The sequence below is a fragment of the Pelobates fuscus genome, chromosome 2 (genome assembly GCF_036172605.1).
Source record: "Pelobates fuscus isolate aPelFus1 chromosome 2, aPelFus1.pri, whole genome shotgun sequence".
In the NCBI taxonomy this organism is placed as follows: Eukaryota; Metazoa; Chordata; class Amphibia; order Anura; family Pelobatidae; genus Pelobates; species Pelobates fuscus.
The window spans coordinates 132,904,015-132,922,343 of record NC_086318.1 but is presented as its reverse complement, the minus strand read 5'-3'; the positions used below and the strand labels follow the sequence as shown (position 1 = coordinate 132,922,343).

Here is an 18,329-nt window from a genome sequence, read left to right as displayed (position 1 = left end):
CTCTGGGGTCTATATGCGGTATGAAGCCTCCACTTTATACCAAGCATATGAGTCAGTTGTTGTAGGCACTGGTGAACAAAAGCTGGACCATTGTCCGATCCTATAGAACAGGGTAGTCCATATCGGGGTATTATTTCTCGTAGCAGGAATCTTACAACTTCTCCTGCTTTCTCTGTACGAGTAGGACATGCTTCTACCCAGCCTGAATAGGTGCACACAATTACCAGCAGGTAACGATGTCCACCCGATTTAGGCATCACTGTAAAGTCTATTTGTAGATCGGACATGGGGAGTCCCCCCATAAACTGGACTCCTGGTGGCTTTACTGGTCCTTGTCTTGCATTATTCTTAGCACACGTTACACATCTGCGTACAATAGCCTGAGTCAAGTTGGACAATCTTGGTATGTAGAAATGTTTCCTGAGAGATTCTTCAGTACTGTCTCTCCCAGAATGTGTCCCGTTGTGATAATTTTGGACAATTTCTACCGCTAGTGATGCTGGTATGACTATTCTTCCATCTTCTAGCTGATACCACTTGTTCTCCAAATACTTTCCCGGTTCAGTCTTTAACCACTCCTCTTCTTGAGCTGTATAAACTGGAGTCCATTGGGACAGTGGAGTTGGTATAAGAGCAGCTATATGCCCCACATACTCCTGTCTTCCTGATTCAGCAGCACGCTTAGCTGCACTATCTGCCATCCGATTTCCCTTGGTTACATCACCATCTCCTCTCAGATGCGCTCGACAATGTATGATACCGACTTCTTTCGGCTCCCACACTGCTTCCAATAGTTGTAGGATTTCGGCTGCGTATTTGATTTCTTTGCCTTCTGAATTCAGTAGTCCTCTTTCTTTATACAAAGCTCCGTGGGCATGAGTGGTTAAGAACGCATACTTAGAGTCCGTATAGATATTCACTCTTAAACCTTCAGCCAATTGTAACGCTCGTGTTAGTGCTATTAATTCTGCCTTTTGTGCGGATGTTCCTTTCGCCAGTGGCCGAGCTTCTATCACCTTGTCTATTGTTGTTACTGCATATCCTGCATAGCGGATCCCTTCTTTCACATAACTACTGCCGTCGGTATAATATTGAACATCGGGGTTCTGGATGGGAAAATCACGAAGATCTGGTCTACTTGAAAATACTTCATCCATTACTTCCAAACAATCATGTTGACTTTCAGTAGGTTGTGGCAAAAGGGTAGCTGGATTTAAGGTGTTTACAGTCTCTAAATGCACTCTTGGATTTTCACACAACATTGCTTGATACTTGGTCATACGGCTGTTACTAAACCAATGATTTCCTTTGTAATCCAACAACGTCTGTACTGCATGTGGGACTCGTACATAAAGTTCTTGACCCAGAGTGAGTTTATCGGCTTCAGCTACTAGCAGGGCGGCTGCAGCTACGGCTCTTAGACAAGGTGGAAGTCCGCTGGCCACTGCATCCAGTTGCTTAGACATGTAGGCAACAGGTCTTTGCCATGATCCCAAGTACTGTGTCAATACTCCCACAGCCATTCTTCTTTGCTCGTGTACATATAAGTAGAATGGTCGTGTGTGATCAGGTAGACCTAATGCTGGGGCACTCATCAAAGCCTTCTTCACATCTTCAAATGCCGTTTGCTGTTCTTGGGTCCATAAGAAGGGGTCGTGCTCTGTACCTTTGATAGCTGCGTACAGAGGTTTTGCCAGTATCGCATAGCTGGGAATCCATATCCTACAGAAGCCTGCTGCCCCCAAGAATTCTCGCACTTGTCTTCTATTCTTGGGTATTGGTATTTGGCAGACAGCTTCTTTTCTCTCTGGCCCCATAATCCTTTGACCTTCAGAGATATGGAATCCCAGATACTTGACAGTTGGCAAACACAACTGAGCCTTCTTCCTGGACACCTTGTATCCTGCCTTCCAGAGAATATGTAGTAGATCGTGCGTTGCTTGCTGACATATTTCCTTTGTAACTGCTGCTATCAACAAGTCATCTACATATTGTAACAATACACATTCTCCTGGGATAGACTCGAAATCCAGTAGATCTTGACTTAGAGCTGAACCAAATAGGGTAGGTGAATTTTTAAACCCTTGGGGCAGTCTTGTCCAAGTCATTTGGCGTTTTGAGCCCGTTACAGCGTTTTCCCATTGGAAAGCGAAAATACATTGACTTTCTGCGGCAATCCGGAGGCAAAAGAAGGCATCTTTGAGATCTAAGACTGTGAAGTAAGTAGCCCCGCCCGGAATTAAAGCAAGCAGGTTATATGGATTGGGTACAACTGGATGTATACTAACAACCGCATCATTGACTGCTCTCAAGTCCTGCACAGGTCGATACTCATCTGTACCGGGCTTTTGAACAGGCAGCAATGGGGTGTTCCAGGGGGAAGTACAGAATTTTAGGATACCATACCGTATGAACTTATCCAGATAGGATTGGATGTTCTTCTTAGCCTTCTGTGGGATGTGGTATTGTCTTAGGCTTACTGGATAAACCCCAAGTTTCAGTTCAATTTTTATAGGTGGAATATTGCGGGCCAGTCCTGGTGGGTTGTTCTCTGCCCAAACTCCTGGTATGTTAAACAATGTCTCATCACTCCTAGGGTTTTGGCTAGTCAACACTGTATAAAGTCGCCACTCTTCTTCCTTTGGTACGGATAAAGTCATAATACCTGAAGGTCCATTAAACTTTAAGGATGTTGTTCCATTTGGTAGGAACGTAATCTGCGCTTGTAATTTTGATAGCATATCACGTCCCAGCAATTGGACTGGACATTCAGGCATATAAAGGAATTGGTGTTTTACTACGTGGCCTCCCAATGTACAGAGTCGACTTTTAAGAACCGTTTTTTCAGCACTTCTTCCAGTTGCTCCTATCACAGTAATAGTCCTTCCAGATGGAGGAGCAACTAGATTAGTCACCACTGAATGTTCAGCACCAGTGTCGATCATGAACGCACTCCTTTTTCCCCCTATTGATACATCGACCATAGGCTCCGCTCGACCAAGGGGGATGGAGCCCGGTCGGTATCAATAGTCCTCCATGACCGTGTCAGCCAATCCTACAAAGTCCCTACCTTCTCTATCGCGGGACCTTTGCGCTGCTGGAATATACCTGTCTTCCCTAACACTTCCTCTGTTTCCATTACTCCCTCTATAACCATTACTCCCTCCGGGGCCTCCTCTACCTCTCGCTCTGCCTCTAAAGTTTCCGTAGCCTGCCCTGGGTTGGTCTCTCTCGTACTGCTCTCTTTGCGGACATTCGTTCCTCCAATGCCCTTCTTCCTTGCAATACGCGCATTGATCCCTACTCAAAGGCTCCCTACTCCATCTATTATTGCCTCTATCTGGGCCCCTTTTATCTACGCCTGCGATCGCTACCGCTAGCATATCAGCCTTTTTACGCATCTTGCGCTCTTCCTCTTTCTTACTTTCTGTATCCCTGTTCATATAGACCTTATTTGCTACCTCCATTAGTTGGGTGATGGACATACCTGCAAACCCTTCTAACTTTTGTAGCTTGCGCTTAATATCTCCGTATGCTTGGCTGACAAAGGCGGAGTTAACCATTCGGGAATTGTCTGCGTCTTCCGGATTAAAGGGGGTATACAAGCGGTATGCCTCCAATAATCGGTCATAAAAGACACTGGGCGCTTCATCGCTTTTCTGGATCACCTCAACTGTCTTCGACATGTTAATGGCTTTCTTTCCTCCTGCTTTCATGCCAGCAATTATAGCGTCTCTATAGGCTCTGAGTTGAACCATATCAGCACCATTTACGTTCCAATCGGGATCAGTGTTGGGATAATGTGTTGCGGCCCATGCTGCTGGATTAGCTTGGTTCAAAACACGGGCTCTATCCTCTAGTGCTTTTATGGCTGCTTGATTTATTCTTGTCCTTTCCTCATTGTTAAATAAAGTCATTAGTAACTGCTGGCAATCAGCCCATGTCGGATTATGCGTCTGTACTATTGAGGTGAACAGATCAGTCATAGCTTGTGGTTTCTCAGTATACGAGGAATTATGGGTCTTCCAGTTTAAAAGATCGGTTGTGGTAAATGGGACATATACGAAAACTGGGTCAGCGTGTGCCATTTGACCTGCGGCATCGATATAAGCTGACCCGGGATTCAGACGAAGAGGCATCTGATAGTGCTTTAATTGTTGGGCACCAGTCAACTGTCGGGTTTGGATGGGGCTACGTAGAGAGGCGTCAGTCATGGGTTCCGGTCGGGGAGAGATAGGGTATGGGGATGTGGGAGGTTGGTTTTGGGAAAAGGTCGTAAATAAAACACTTCGAGCCGAGCTAGATGAAGCTTGACCGGAAGTCTGAAGTGGCGCCAAATCAGGATATTCGTTTCTAATGGGGGTGGGTTCTGGTTCCGGAAGGGGAGATTTAGTACGAGGGGGGGTGGATCCTGTACTGGAGGAGGAAGCGGAAGTGGATGGGGGTAATGAGGGGAGGGCTGCAGGACTTCCTGCGTTTGCGTCACTTCCTCTTAACGGAAAGTAAGGGGGCGGCAAAGGGATCTCGGACTCAGGGGGCGTGTCCAAAATGGGCCTAACACCAGTCCTAGTGGACGAACAAGTCCTAGCTACCATGAGGCGACACTGCTCCTCGTGGCATGTCTGGAGCCATTTTGGCGAGTCATTTACGGCCTGTCTCCAACAGTCAATATAAGGAAACTGGCCGTAAAGTTCAGGCCTACCTGATACAGCCACGTGTAAACGCTGTACCAGAGTTAGATCCAAACTGCCACGTGGCGGCCATGCCGCAACCAAAGTAGGCCACTCCCTAGTACACAAAGTGACCAAACGTACAGGAGACATTTTAACCCCAAAATCACAAGTTTTGAATCCCTTTTTAAAATTCTTCACCATACAACCTAAGGGATCCGGAATCGTTGACTGCGACGCACCCATACTTAACAATGGAACGTCGTCGACAACGAATACTATACACGCGTACTATTCAACAGTCACACCCGTTTCCTCTGGCAACAGCACCACGTGGTACGGTTACCAAGTGAAACGTACACAATAACAATAAACACTCAGGGAATTCCCGTACACACACAGCTGTTACACCAGTCACTATATAATCAATATTATGCCCTTTGGCGTAACTATACAGTCACCCACGCTATAATTCTCTATATACGAATTACCCGTCTATAACACACCCCAGTAACATCGTCTTTTACAATTAGCGGTTACAGTACGGTTAGCATAGGTCAAAGCACAAGTTAAGGTCACAATACAATTATTAGTGGTTATGGTGTTAAACATGCAATGGACAACAATGATTAGTACTTATATACAGTGTCAGTAAATATACAGGGTTATGGTACCGTGCACTATAATACAGCAACACACTATTAACACTCTCGCTAGACGGCTGAGCTCGCGCTATCTAACAAGATATACACTTTACTAAACAATCGTTAACACATTTACAATTCCCAACTAAACTATTGGCCAGTACCTTGAATGGACTACCTAAAACTATATACACCCGTTTTGGTTAGCCACACTGCCCAATCACCACATATATAGCGAGCTAGAGAACCGAATTTACACAGGCGCCTCTTAGTCGCACTATCAAAAGTCTAGTGGGTTCCAAATTTACACGCCTTCCCACTTAGCCCAGATAGGATGAGAACTAGCGAACCGAATTTACACAGGCGCCGCTTAGTCTCCCGGTCCCTCCGACCTAGCGAACGTAATATACACCCTAGAACGCTAGTCTAGACAAGACACCGGTGTCCGGCTAGGGCTATTTACACCAGGACCCCGCCTGACTAACCAAATCAAACGGTCTGACTAAAGAGCGTTCGATCGAGCGGTGCGCCTTCGCTCCTTCCCTCCGACAGAGGGGGCAGATACACAGATTCAAACCCCTTTGGGCCTACCGCACAATCGGTATACCCCTAGTGGGTCCTGCCGTCTAAAACAGCAGTTGTCTTACCTCCTCGTTCCTGAACCTGAGTTCACACTCATCGACGGGGACACCCCAGCACTTCTCACGTAGAGGCCGATGATCTCCTGGACAACAGACCAGTGGCGCCGAGACGAAGGGAGGTCCACACAGAAGTTCAGGGGTGCAGCCGTAGAGAACGTGGGCAAAGATAGACCGTCTCACGCCTCTGCCTCTCAGCTACCGTTGAACGATGAGTTTCCCGGCCAATGCACCAAATTATACCGGAGAAACTGACGGAAGCCAAGCACAGAGAGATGGACACAGGTTTCTTCAGGAAGGAAGAGATTCTTTATTGGATCACCGATCGGGACTCAGAGGGACTAGCGTCACCAAAATACAGCAAATTCTGAGCCCCGGACAATAGTGCAGGCTCCTTATATAGGCATATAACTCCTCCCATATTAAGCTCCACCCGCACATTCTCTTAACCAATCAACACAAATAAGAATTAACTTCCTGTTTGACCGCATGGCTTGTCCAGCACAATGGAGGAGGGGAATACTATATCCTGTATTCTTGCACATGCTCCGTACACTACTGATCGTATCTTGCCTCGTGCAACCAACTGATCGATACGTCAGCATATGCACGTACACATGCCACGTGGTAATCTCGGCCTACTAAATTTATTTTTACCGAGATTCCACCACATTATCTTGTTGACTCACTATATATATGCAATGTACTGCAAAAATAAAGAATTATAAAAAAAAGTTTAACCCCTTAAGGACCAAACTTCTGGAAAAAAAATCGAATCATGACATGTCTCACATGTCATGTGTCCTTAAGGGGTTAAAAAGGTAGTTTACTTGCCTTAATTCCATCACTGTGCTGGTCTTTTTGGCTGCGATCATCAAATTTTGTGATCTCAACTAATCCAATGCTTTCCCATAGGAAAGCATTGGGAGGCTAAAGTGCAGGCATTGCAAAACGCAGCGCTGTGCCAATCAGCATCTCCTCATAGAGATGCATAGAGATGCATTGAATCAATATATCTTTATGGGGAGCGTTCAACATCTCCATGCAGAGGGTGGAGATGTCAGTGATGCACACTGCAGCACTGACCCAGGAAGCACCTGTAGTGGCCTTCTAAGTGACTTCCACTAGAGGGGTTCCTAGGCAGTATTGTAAAAAGCCTACAGGGACAGGCTGTTGACACAGCTTAAAGTAGTTGTTAAGGTGACTGTAGTATCTGTTTAGGTTTTGTATCTGGAGACTATGGGGGTTAAGTAAAGTGTATGTCACATGCTTAAAAGTGGCCTAAAATACTGAAATTGTGGAAACCGGTTGAACCAGTAAGTAGATTGGATTGGTGATTTTGCCTCTTCTCTATGTTTGCACCACTTTTCAGAACAGAGAGTTTGTTTATATAGTAAGCTGAAAAAAATGAGTTTTTGGACTAATTACCATAATGACAAATTATAATCTGAATGTATCTGCAGATTTAGGCATTGATTTAATGTTGTTGTATAAGCTTTTCAAATGGTTTAATATTTTTGGATACATTTTTAGAATATGATTTTCAAAATATTAAAATATAAAAAATATCATATAAAAATATATCAATATATCAAAAATCTCAAAATATAACAACAAATGTAAATATTTTTCCTAATATAAAAAAATAAAAAAAGTGTCCAAAGATATTAAATCATTTCAAAAGCCTATCCAACTATATTAAATTTACACCTTAATTGGCAATCATAAGATTGGAGTGGTGAAATAACATGTTCATAATAATGATGTGACGTTTAAGTTCTAATGATAGGTGTCATTTTAAAAGCAAGACTAAGGTAAAGTGTTCTGGATAGGATGAGAACCTAAATGGCCCATTGGGGCTATTTACTAAAGTGAGAATTCAAAGTGAATCTCAAATTTGAGGTTAATACAGCCAAACTAGAAATATTCTCTCAGTCAGCTATGCCTGGAGTTCAGCTACTCTGGCCTTTAGTGTCAGGAATACACACATGTATTCCTGACACTATAATGTTAAAAACTCATTTTATCAATCTATATCTATGGGGAACATTCAGTGTCTCCATGCAGAGCATGTCCAGGGATGTATTTGACTTGTGCTGGCTCTGACCCTGATCTGTCTCCTTGACAATCTCAGCCAATCCTAAGGAGAATCATTGTGATTGGCTCAGACTATCACTTCTAATGATGCCAGTCGAGCAGGCAGATCAGTGTCAGTGGCAGCAGCTGCAGACTTGAATACATGTAAGATTTTACTATATTTAGGGAGGCCAGGGGGGCAAGTTAGTGGTTTTAACACTATAGAGTCAGGAATGCATGTTTGTGTTCCTGACCCTATAGTGTTCCTTTAAGTTGTAGTTGTTCTGGTGACTGTAGTGTCCCTTTAAATTTGAAATTTCTTACTCAACTAGCCTAGTGAAATTTTGAATGCATTCTTATGATGTGCCAAAAAAGAAAAGAAAGATGGAGCCATTGCAATAGTGTATCCTGCTGGATGCCAGCTTGGTTAGTCACTGTACTATAATCTACTATTATTACTTCTTTCAGATGCAGAGAAAACAGAAGGAAAAGACAAGCTTGACAAACCAGATGAAAGAATTTGAAGACCGAATTAAAGCTATGTCTGACCACCTGAAAAATGTCAAACAGGAGTTAAACTATACTCAGGTAACATGTTAAAACTGTATATTGAGTTTGACTAATCTAGGAATCCATTAGTTTTTTTCTCATTTACAAATACATTTTGAATTGTAATGATTTCAAGGCAGCATTAGAAACCACTAAGCAGTTCATAATTCTGTATTAACATGGGAAAAAAATATTCTAACCTTGAATACTCTTCATACTTTTTACATTCCCCACAATTCTGTATGCTGTGAAAATGGATGCTGGGGGAGGGGTGATAGGGGGAATTCAGCTATGTAATTTGCATACTCCTGTAGAATTGACAGGTCACCCTGTACTTTAATCAAGTAAGCTGGCCCACCAAAAGAACAATGTATCAGTACTCTACAGTGGCGTACACACAATCCATGGGTTCCCCTCCCCCACAACCACCACATACAGACACACACAGAGATACACACATACATACATACAGACACACATACATACAGAGACACATACAGACAGACAGACACATAAACACACATACAGATACACATACATACATAACATACTTACATACATACATACATACACACACATACACACAGATACATACAGACACATACATAGACACACACACAGACAGACACAGATACATACAGACACACATACATAGACACACACACACACACACAGACATGTACATACAGACACATACTAAAACACCCATGGAGTGACGGGCCCTGTCGCAGCTGCGACCCCTACGACTGCAGTACTAACACACACACACACACACACTAACACACACATGCAAAATATTTTAGTCACCCTCCTATTTCCTACCTTTTAGGTGCAGGAGGGTGACTTCCCTGGGGTCCAGTGGCTCAGGTTGATGGGAGTCGGAGTTCCCACTCTGACTCCCTCCACTTCCTCCCGCGCGGCTCCCAGTGGTTGCTGGGAGGAGGGACTAGGGCAGTCATTTCTTCCCAGCGTCTGACATCATCAGAGGGGGCCCGGTCATGCTGTTACTGGGCCCACTCTGATGATGATATTCACCACCTGGTGGGCCCCTTCACGTGCGGCCCCGGCAATTATACAGCGCGGTCGGGGCCGCAACACATGATGGCGGCGGGAACCCGGTCGCAGGGGTCCGCAGGGCAGTTGGGCCCCCCAGAGTGACGGGCCCGGTCGCAGCTGCGACCCCTGCGACTGCGGTAGGTACACCACTGGTACTCTCCACAGGTTCCTAATGACCTGAGCATATTGCTCATGCCATGCATCTTGGGGAAGATTGGAACAATGGGAAAAGACCCAAAAATCAGGACTTGCCCCATTGAAATCAGGATGGTTGTGAGCCCTGTGGTTATCTTCTATATATATTCTTAGTACTTTGCTAGGACATGCACTCTATTGAATATATAAAGTTATAATAACAATAAAACAGATTTTAAAATGTTAGATACCTTTTACAAGCAATGAGAGTGGTACAACATTAAAGATGATATCCAAATGCTGTGAGAATTTTCTTTTAGCGTGAGTCAGGGCTTGTTTGGTATCATTACTAGGGATGTGCATGGGCAAAAAATTCAGTTCGGTTCAGCACTTCTGAAATTCGGGACTTCGGTTCTGCACTTCCGAAATTTGGGACTTCGGCAGTTTGGTACTTTGGCGGTTTCCGAAATTCGGGACTTTGGCACTTCGAGACTTCGGGAATTCCCTAACCCTACCTCTATCCCTAACCCTACCCCTAACCCTACTTCTACCCCAAAACCTTACCCTAACCCTACCTCTATCCCAATCCCTTACCCTAACCCTACTCATAACCCTAACCCTACTAAGGTTAGGGGTAAGGCTGGGTTAGAGGAATGTTGGGGTAAGGTTTAGGGGTAGGGGTTAAATGCAATCGAGGCCTTAGATTCAGATTCAACTTTATTATCGATGTACATGCAAGGATAATGAACCACAGTTGACCTCTGATCAGAAATGCAGCAGCAATTAATAAAAATACCATATCTATATACCAAATATAAAAATACTATACCTAATACCAAAGCTCCTCTAGTACTTTTATCATTGATAAAAAGTTATTAAAAACCTAATAATACATTGACATTACACAAAAACAATTTCAACAATGCAATCCATAGCCCCCAATCTAAGTAAAATATCTATTACATTAAAAAAAAAAAATTGAAAAAAATTCTTTAAACCAGTACTCCCATATATAATAAGGATTCTCATAGGGTTGTCAAAAAAAAAAAAAAAATACTTTTGCAATAAGTGTGCCAAACTACCATACAGTTAATACATATAGGGCAAATAAATTACACAATCCTTAGCAATATACCTTTATCATGTGAAAAAGAAAAAACTTAACACATACCGTATTTATCGGCGTATAACACGCACAGGCGTATAACACGCACCTCATTTTTAGAAAGAAATTCCAGGAAATTTCCCCCCTCATCCCATAGTATTCCCCCCCCTCATCCCATAGTATTCCCCCCTCATCCCATAGTGTCCCCCCTTTCCATAGTATTCTCCCCCCTTTCCATAGTATTCTCCCCCCTCCCATAGTATTCCCCCCCTCCTCCCATAGTATTCTCCCCCCTCCCCTCCCATAGTATTCTCCCCCCCTCCCCTCCCATAGTATTCTCCCCCCCTCCCCTCCCATAGTATTCTCCCCCCCTCCCCTCCCATAGTATATAGTATTCTCCCCCCTCCCCTCCCATAGTATTCTCCCCCCCCTCCCCTCGTATTCTCCCCCCCTCCCCTCCCATAGTATTCTCCCCCCCTCCCCTCCCATAGTATTCTCCCCTCTCCCCTCCCATAGTATTCTCCCCCCTCCCCTCCCATAGTGTACTTTCCTCCCCCTCCCCTCCCATAGTGTACTTTCCTCCTCCTCCCCTCCCATAGTGTACTTCCCCTCCTCCCCTCCCATAGTGTACTTTCCTCCCCCTCCCCTCCCATAGTGTACTTTCCTCCCCCTCCCCTCCCCTCCCATAGTGTACTTTCCTCCCCTCCCATAATTACTTACCTGTCCTGAAGCGTGGGCCGGCTTCACACCGTGCACCGCGGAACAGGAACTTTAATTTAAGGTTCCGGTTTCCGGCGGGACTGAAAGGAAGTGTGCACACTATTGTGCACACTTCCTTTCAGTCCCGCCGGAAACCGGAACCTTAAATTAAAGTTCCTGTACCGCGGTACGCGCTGTGAAGCCGGCCCACGCTTCAGGACAGGTAAGTAATTATGGGATATCGGCGTATAACACGCACCCACGATTTTTCCCCTATTTTCAGGGGAAAAAAGTGCGTGTTATACGCCGATAAATACGGTACTTAGTAAACTCTTAAGCGTGACTACATTGACCTATTTATCCAGTCATGTATCTTCAATTCATAGTTTAGTGAATTATACCAAAATTGTTTGTAGAAATAAATAACTTAAATATGACAGAAACAGAGGTTTCTTATACTAAATGCAAAATGTAATGTGTAACTGTGTTTCTGATGCTAAGCACTATGCTAACATTTGTTAAATACAGAGGATAAGTAAACATATTATTAAAAAAAACAAAACATGAGAAGTTAAAGGATCACCATAGGGTCAGGAACACAAACATGTATTCCTTACCCTATAGTGTTAAAACCACCATCTACCCCTCCTGGGCCCCTCATGCCTCCATAAATATAGCAAAACCTTACTGTATCCAAGCCTGAAGCTGTAGATCTGCATGCTGTTTGCCTAAAACAAACAAGTAGTCTGCTGACATCATCAGAAGAGGTCGCCTGATCCGATCACAATGCTTCCCCATAGGATTGGCTGAGACTGACAAAGAGGCAGATCAGGGGCTGAGTCAGCATGATTCAAACACAGCCCTGGCCAATCAGCATCTCCTCATAGAGATGAATTGAATCAATTAATCTGTATGAGGAAAGTTCAGTGTCTGCATGCAGAGAGAGGAGATACTGAATGTTTGGATGCATTTTAGGCAGCCATGACCCAGGAAGGGTCTCTAACAGTTATCTGAGGAGTGGCCAGTGAGGTTATCACAAGGCTGTAAGGTAAACACTGCATTTTCTCTAAAAAGACATCGTTTACAGCAAAAAGCCTGAAGGTAATGATTCTACACACCAGAACAAATTCAATAAGCTGTAGTTGTTCTGGTGACTATAGTGTGTGTCCCTTTAAATTTAATACAGTAAACAAATTCAGTAATATTTGGGGTGTACAAGGCTACATTAAAGAATTTATTAAATCAGAGAGGTAAACTAGATGGGACAATTGGTGCCTATTGTATGTTACATTTCTAAATAAGCATATGAAAACAGCCAGTGAGTTATCTATGTTTGTGACAAAATAGGAATCAGAACATTGTGCCATTAATGTCCTATTTTATTTTTAATTTTACTTCCGTTTGACATTTCATTGTAATTGCAAAGCATACCTAGGCCATAGCCTTATTTAAATAACATAATTCAGAAGCAATGGAATCAATGGAACTTGTATATAAAAGCTCAGTGTTGTCAATAGTTTCATTGTGGTTACATCAATCAAACACTCGCTTAATTATATCCTCCGTACATACTGATTTCGTAATTTAATATGTTTACAGGAGTGTTTTGCATTTTCTGATTAGACTGATAAGAGGGAATTGAATTGATAACTCTTTTACAGTCCCTGTGTAGGGCAAAAGAGAACGAAACGGAAAGTGAAGAACACTTTAAGGCTCTTTCTGAAAGGGAAATTGGTCGGCTCAAACAAGAAATTCAGAGACTGGAAAATGAACTTGGGTCCTTGAAAGAGAAGAGAAATAATCAAGAAGTAAGCTTTGCACATATATTTCATTTATCTTTGCAGACAATTATATGTTCAAGGTGAATGGGATTCTGTTAGGAGAGGTTTTTGTGTAATAACCTTGTGTCTGATATCTAGATTAGAATGAAAGGCTGAACATTCACTGTCATACAAAAGCACAAAATATATATTAATACTCTGGGAGTTAGTGTTTTACAAGAATAATCCAATTACCTGCACATCTAACATAAGGTCTGATAAATCTTTAAAGTTCATCTGCATGATTTACTGTGTTATATGGTTAGTCTGGGTCTGTGTAACTTATAAATTTCCATTGTTGTTGGTTACTGGGTTGTCTTTGTGTAGGGCAACAAAAGCACAACCTGCACATCCTGAGTCATTGTTTATATAGGTTAGTGCGTTGAACTCCTTGAAAAATAACAATTATCATTGTAACATGTGATGTATGTTTTAGAATGATATTTTCAAAGCAACAGAAAAACTGGATAATCTCAAGAGTCAGCTGAACTGGGACCAACAGGCGCTGGAAGCTTGGCTAGAAGAATCTGCTCGCAGAGACGAAGACTTGGTTGCGATCCAGAAATATGCTCAAAAAGATGATGGAAAAATTAAAGTAAGTAATTTTTTTTTTGGTTCATGTCAAGTTTTCAGTTTGCAAACTGTAAATTGTAACTGCGGTGATTTTTCCCCCCCTGATTATTGGTTTGAACAGAGCAATTGCGTTAAAGATATTTTGTATTCTGTAGGAGCTGTCCCTGAGGATTGAACGGATGACGATGGAGGCTAACCAAAAACGCAAAGTTTTAGACAACGAGCTCACAGAAACCATCACTGCACAGGTGTGATCAAATGTACATACTTACATACTTTAACTTCAAAACACGTGATATATCAGAACTGGAGAACATCACCATTTGCTGCACTATATAGTTATATTAACGTTTCATGACATGCTCAGAAGCAATACTTAGTCCAACTGCTTAAATGACAAGACCAATATCACACAATATTTTTGAAAAAAGAAAGGCAATCAGACATACAAAGTATGCTGAAGCCAAAGAGTGGGTTAAATGGTAGTCTACAGGGGGTAACCCTAATTAAATAGGTTTGAACATATAAGAGGAGTCACACAGGTTATAAGAGACAAGGTTCTATGTACTAATTATTTTGTACTTATTCTTGTCTTCTTGTACTAATTAACTTGTCTTCTTTTGTGCCACAGTCTTGCACGGCATGGATTTGAACTAATAACTGTTGACACCATAAAATCTATTAAACCTCACAGCATTTAAAGTAGGCAAAGAGGGAACCTTTTGATTTAGGTGGTGTGGCCAGGAGTGGGTTTTAACCCCTTAAGGACAGACAACGGATATATTCCGTCATGATTCCCTTTTATTCCAGAAGTTCTGTCATTAAGGGGTTAATTTAGAACATTGTTGGTGACTTATTGGCCTGCATTTAGCCATTCATACAATTGGAAAAAAAAAGTAATTTAGAACAAGGTTAAAATATATTATTTGAATAAACAAATTTAAAACACATTTAAAGTACTTTAAAGGTAAATAGTTGTTAGCTATTTTGCTGTTTTGAGATATACTCTGACATGCAAAAGAATGTGAGATGCAAGAAAAGTGGGATAATAGTGTAGAAAAGAAGAGCAGATATATTTGAATCCCAAGGAGAAGGTGAAGTTAAGCCCTGCAATGCAGGGCTTAGGTCATTGAGTGAGAAAATCATATATCTTATGGTACTTGGATTGTTCCTTTAAGTTTTCATTAGCACATATGGCAGAAAGAAATCCTAAAATCTGAAAACTTTGTGCTGACTTTACTTTACCTATATGAAGTGCCAATATTATACCATACTTTGTTATGTAGCTGTAGGATAAACAACCTGCTCTTGATTTTACCTCTCATGTGTTTTTTGTTGTATTTATATAATTCTTTGATAAGCTTATATTAAACGTAACATTTTGCGGTATTGTTTACTTTTTCAGGAAATATCAAAACAAGCATTTTATGATATATGTGTAATAAACTTGTTTTACAGATTGAACTAGATAAAACGGCTGAAGATTTTCGGAAAGCACACTCGGAACGGCAACAGCTCATCCAACAGTGGGAAAACACTATTGAACAAATGCAGAAAAGGGACAAAGAAATTGACCACTGTGCACTGGTTAGTATTTTAGACAGTTCTACTATGACACAATAAACATACTTAAAAGTACACTAATAGGGTCAGGAACACAAACATGTAACCCTATTGTATTAAAACCACCATCTAGCCCCCACCTTTGTCACCCAAAATATAGAAAAATCTTACTTTTATTTAAATTTGCAGCTGCTGCCTCTGTCCCTGATCTGCCTGCTTGGCTGATATCATCAGAAGTGATTCTTTGAGTCAATCACAATGCCTTCCCATAGGATTGGCTGAGACTGTCAAGGTGGCAGATCAGGGGCAGAGCCAGCACAAGTCAAAAACAGCCCTGACCAATCAGCATCTCCTCATAGAGATGAATTGAATCAATGCATCTCCATGCATAGGGTGGAGACACTGAATGGAAGTGCTGCACGTCTAGTAGCCATTGGAGGAGTGGCCAGTGGAGGTATCCCCTAGGCTGTAAAGTAAATACTGCATTTTCTCTGAAACGATATATAAAAAAAATGTAAACTGTTTTGAACACTGTATTTCATCAGGGACACTGCATGCACACTCTAGGCAACAACACAACTTAAATGCCTTTGACGTAAATGCCATCTTTTGATATTCACGCTGTATTTTTCTCCATATCCATGTCTCACTAGTTTTAGTTTTCTACTTTCAGTCTTTAGCCAAGCCACTCATTTTACAAAACGTCATCCTATAGCAGCTGAGTAATTGAGTACTTCAGTTTGGGAAGGCATTTTGTAAAATGGAAGGTGTGTCTCTAAATCAGTGGGTTTGCTTTAGACAACAGACGTTTTTGTTCTAAAGAGATTTAAAGAGGAAGACAATACAGCATGAAAATTATGCCAAAATCCATTAGATTTAAATTGAAAAGTTAACCTGGGCCCTCCATCGTCCTATTACAGCGTATCCAAAAGAAATCCCCAACATCCTTGTTGTTTTGTGACTTTTATCTGTGCCTGTCTTGCTACTTAGACATGCCACTAGCATTAATTTCTTCCCATAACAGTTTAAATGAAAACGATCAAATTTCCTTGTTTTTTTATTACATTTAATGAAATTAATGATATTTGTAAAATGATGTATATTGATTTTTTATTTTAGAAGATTTCACTTTATCTGGTTGAACAGCTATGTTGTGCCCGACTCTATTGTTGTTTGAACAACTTGTGCTCAACCTAACTTGGCTGTTGCTTCAGTTTCACAAATATCAATCACAGCAGCAGGCTAGTTAGGGTGAACAGAGGTTAGTGAGATAACAGTAGAGTCTGCCCCGGCACGGCTGCTCAGTCAGATAAAACATGTCATTTTCGGGGGGCCGGACCGCCATGCTAACCGGTCGCATGCAGGAGAGGCTCCGGAGCAATCGGGCCTCTTAAGCTACAAATGGCAGATTATATTGCTGACCGACAAGCCTACAAAATACCCACGGCTGTGGGAGAGGTAGCGGACCCCGAGATCGGGAGCTTTGGACCCCATGGTGGAAGAACGAAGCTTCGAGGGCTGCGGCCTAATCGGGAGGGGAGCGACGGCCGCTGCCAGGCCTCCCTTCCCAACTGCCACACGCCGATTGCCAGAGCAGCTTGCCGGTCCTGTTTCCCCCCCCTTCGGGCCGGGGGGGGTCATCCCGGCCCCCACTGAGAAGAGCTTGAGAAGTGGGGAGACTGGTGCACAAGACACGTCCGAGCCTTACCTTGCAAGATGGCGGCGGCTTCTGACTCTCCGCCATCTATCCCTACAACATGGAGTATCTCTAAGCTGCAACCAAGCCAATCACCTCGGCAGAGGTCCAGAAAGCCAGACACTCGAGGGCTACAGCGCTGGTAGAGAGGGAGACCATGCAAGTCACTGGAATCGCCGCCCGCAACAGACCCTCTCTGGGGGGGGGGGGACAGACACACGTGGCGAGCAGCAGACCCATGCCGCAGTGTGTATCTACTAAACGGAGCTAAGCAGTCGACAAGGCCTAACAAAAGCGAATTTAAAACACACAATTCTCTCGTTATGTGCCGAGCAGCTGTGGTACCAGACCCGGGTCTGGGAAGACCAATCCTGGCATGCAAGCACAGTGACACCCGCAGTTCCACAACACGTGGACTTTGTAAGAGACAGCAGCTACACGTAACCCGCTGGCAGCCCCAGACCTAAGATGCACAACGGAAAGATTCTCCCACCTGTCTTACATCGAAGGTTGAACAGCTAGAAAGTATGCTGAAAATGCTCCAATATGACCTTAAAAAGGAAGGAGTGGACAAAGCCAGTCTCCAAGCAGAAATACGACTTTTGCGAGAAGACAACATGCGCCTGCAGGAGGAATCCCAGAATGCATCAGCCAAGCTAAAGAAATTTACCGAATGGGTTTTTAACACCATCGACATGAGGGACATTCTGTAAGATCAGAAGGAAAACCTGAAAACCGTGTCTACAATCAATACCGAACCATAGGAGCTTTAACTTCACCCAAGTAAAAATGTACAGACTCAATAGCCACCATAGCCACAATGTTTCTTAGCACCTACCAACCAGAATTTGTATGTAGTCGCATGGTTTAGTCACTGCCTCTTGCTGAAATGTGAATATTTCAGGCACAGGTTCTGATTAATAAAACAAGGCAAAAAAAAACTATGCCTGTTTTGTGCAAAATGTGTGACTTAAATATGATCAAGCTATACTCGACTGAGCTAATGTCACTCCATATAGTATGTCATAACCAGGCTTACTGTTCTCTTGTTAAGTGACATAATATGCATTAACCAGTTTATCCTTTTTAAAAATGTGCAGTACAT

At 42.8% G+C, this 18,329-nt stretch overlaps 1 protein-coding gene across 1 annotated transcript in view; it reads left to right on the top strand.

The window, feature by feature from the left end:
- CCDC39 (coiled-coil domain 39 molecular ruler complex subunit) overlaps window positions 1–18,329 on the top strand; it is a 45,048-nt gene that overhangs the window by 11,238 nt on the left and 15,481 nt on the right. The window contains exons 2-6 of the mRNA XM_063442695.1: window positions 8,497–8,616; window positions 13,234–13,380; window positions 13,829–13,987; window positions 14,121–14,213; window positions 15,424–15,552. Coding sequence (XP_063298765.1) covers window positions 8,497–8,616; window positions 13,234–13,380; window positions 13,829–13,987; window positions 14,121–14,213; window positions 15,424–15,552 — 648 coding nt within the window. The remainder of the gene's footprint in view (window positions 1–8,496; window positions 8,617–13,233; window positions 13,381–13,828; window positions 13,988–14,120; window positions 14,214–15,423; window positions 15,553–18,329) is intronic.